Here is a 3,072-nt window from a genome sequence, read left to right as displayed (position 1 = left end):
ATGCTTGCAGAGCGCATATGCTTGCACATTGCATATGCTTGCACACCGCATACGCTTGCAGATCACATATGCTTGCAGAGCGTATACGCTTGCACATTGCATATGCTTGCAGATCGCATATGCTTGCAGATCGTATATGGCATATGCTTGCAGATCGCATATGGCATATGCTTGCAGATCGCATATGGCATATGCTTGCAGATCGCATATGGCATATGCTTGCAGATTGCATATGCTTGCAGATCGCATATGCTTGCAGATCACATATGCTTGCAGATCACATATGCTTGCAGATTGCATACGCTTGCACATCGCATATGCTTGCAGATCACATATGCTTGCAGATCACATATGCTTGCAGATTGCATATGCTTGCAGATCGCATATGCTTGCAGATCGCATATGCTTGCAGATCGCATATGCTTGCAGATCACATATGCTTGCAGATTGCATACGCTTGCACATCGCATATGCTTGCAGATCACATATGCTTGCAGATTGCATATGCTTGCAGATCGCATATGCTTGCAGATCACATATGCTTGCAGATCACATATGCTTGCAGATTGCATATGCTTGCAGATCGCATATGCTTGCAGATCACATATGCTTGCAGATCACACATGCTTGCAGATCGCATACGCTTGCAGATTGCATATGCTTGCAGATCGCATATGCTTGCAGATCACATATGCTTGCAGATCGCATACGCTTGCACATCCCATATGCTTGCACATCGCATATGCTTGCAGATCACATATGCTTGCAGATTGCATATGCTTGCAGATCGCATATGCTTGCAGATCGCATTTGCTTGCAGATCACATATGCTTGCAGATTGCATACGCTTGCACATCGCATATGCTTGCACATCCCAAATGCTTGCAGATCGCATATGCTTGCAGATCGCATATGCTTGCAGATCGCATATGCTTGCAGATCGCATATGCTTGCAGATCGCATTTCCTTGCAGATCGCATATGTTTGCATACTGCATTGCTTGCATACCGCATATGCTTGCAGATCGCATTTGCTTGCAGATCGCATATGTTTGCATACTGCATTGCTTGCATACCGCATATGCTTGCATACCGCATATGCTTGCAGATCGCATTTGCTTGCAGATCGCATATGTTTGCATACTGCATTGCTTGCATACCGCATATGCTTGCAGATCGCATATGCTTGCGGATCACATATGCTTGCAGAGCACATATGCTTGCACATCGCATATGCTTGCAGATCGCATATGCTTGCAGAGCGCATTTGCTTGCACATCGCATATGCTTGCACATCGCATATGCTTGCAGATCGCATATGCTTGCACATCCCATATGCTTGCAGAGCGCATATGCTTGCAGATTCATATGCTTGCACATCGCATATGCTTGCAGATCACATATGCTTGCAGAGCGCATATGCTTGCACGTCGCATATGCTTGCAGATCGCATATGCTTGCAGATCACATATGTTTGCAGATCGCATACGCTTGCACATCCCATATGCTTGCAGAGCGCATATGCTTGCACATCGCATATGCTTGCACATCGTATACGCTTGCAGACCACATATGCTTGCAGAGCGCATATGCTTGCACATTGCATATGCTTGCAGATCGCATATGCTTGCACATCGCATATGCTTGCAGATCACATATGCTTGCAGATCACATACGCTTGCAGATCACATATGCTTGCAGAGCGTATATGCTTGCACATTGCATATGCTTGCAGATCGCATATGCTTGCAGATCGCATATGGCATATGCTTGCAGATCGCATATGCTTGCAGATCGCATATGGCATATGCTTGCAGATCGCATATGGCATATGCTTGCAGATCGCATATGGCATATGCTTGCAGGTTGCATATGCTTGCAGATTACAAATGCTTGCATACTGCATATGCTTGCAGATAGCATAGCATAGCATAGCGCAGCATAGCATAGCATAGCATAGCATAGCATAGCATAGCATAGTGTAGTGTAGCGCAGCATAGCATATCATAGCATAGTATAGCATAGCATAGCATAGCGTAGCATAGCATAGCACTTGCTGGACAGCAGGTTCGAGTCCTGCGATGGTTTTCACGTTTCCATGCTTTAATGCTTTCGTGTTTTTGTTACTGAGCGCATACGCTTGCACATCGCATATACTTGCAGATCGCATATGCTTGCGGATCACATATGCTTGCAGAGCACATATGCTTGCACATCGCATATGCCTGCACATCGCATATGCTTGCAGATCGCATATGCTTGCACATCTCATATGCTTGCAGAGCGCATATGCTTGCAGATTGCATACGCTTGCTCATCGCATATGCTTGCAGATCACATATGCTTGCAGATCACATATGCTTGCAGAGCGCATATGCTTGCACATCGCATATGCTTGCAGATCGCAGATGCTTGCGGATCACATATGCTTGCACATCCCATATGCTTGCACATCGCATATGCTTGCACATCGCATATGCTTGCACATCGCATACGCTTGCACATCCCATATGCTTGCAGATCACATATGCTTGCAGATTGCATATGCTTGCACATCGCATATGCTTGCAGATCACATATGCTTGCAGATCACATATGCTTGCAGATCACATATGCTTGCAGATTGCATATGCTTGCACATCGCATATGCTTGCAGATCACATATGCTTGCAGATCACATATGCTTGCAGATCGCATACGCTTGCACATCGCATATGCTTGCAGATCGCATATGCTTGCAGATCGCATATGCTTGCAGATCACATATGCTTGCAGATCGCATACGCTTGCACATCCCATATGCTTGCAGAGCGCATATGCTTGCACATTGCATATGCTTGCACACCGCATACGCTTGCAGATCACATATGCTTGCAGAGCGTATATGCTGGCACATTGCATATGCTTGCAGATCGCATATGCTTGCAGATCGCATATGGCATATGCTTGCAGATCGCATATGGCATATGCTTGCAGATCGCATATGGCATATGCTTGCAGATCGCATATGGCATATGCTTGCAGATCGCATATGGCATATGCTTGCAGGTTGCATATGCTTGCAGATCGCAAT

The 3,072-nt window shown here is 45.7% G+C and overlaps 1 protein-coding gene across 1 annotated transcript in view; it reads left to right on the top strand.

The window, feature by feature from the left end:
• VOLCADRAFT_70247 (uncharacterized protein) overlaps window positions 1-3,072 on the top strand; it is a gene marked incomplete at both ends in the record, with an annotated part of 30,349 nt that overhangs the window by 5,378 nt on the left and 21,899 nt on the right. The window contains 2 exons of the mRNA XM_002958976.1: window positions 1,793-1,864; window positions 2,928-3,047. Coding sequence (XP_002959022.1) covers window positions 1,793-1,864; window positions 2,928-3,047 — 192 coding nt within the window. The remainder of the gene's footprint in view (window positions 1-1,792; window positions 1,865-2,927; window positions 3,048-3,072) is intronic.

The sequence above is a fragment of the Volvox carteri genome (genome assembly GCF_000143455.1).
Source record: "Volvox carteri f. nagariensis unplaced genomic scaffold VOLCAscaffold_116, whole genome shotgun sequence".
Classification (NCBI taxonomy): domain Eukaryota; kingdom Viridiplantae; phylum Chlorophyta; class Chlorophyceae; order Chlamydomonadales; family Volvocaceae; genus Volvox; species Volvox carteri.
The sequence above is the reverse complement of the archived record's forward strand: the minus strand, read 5'-3'. Positions and strand labels throughout refer to the sequence as shown.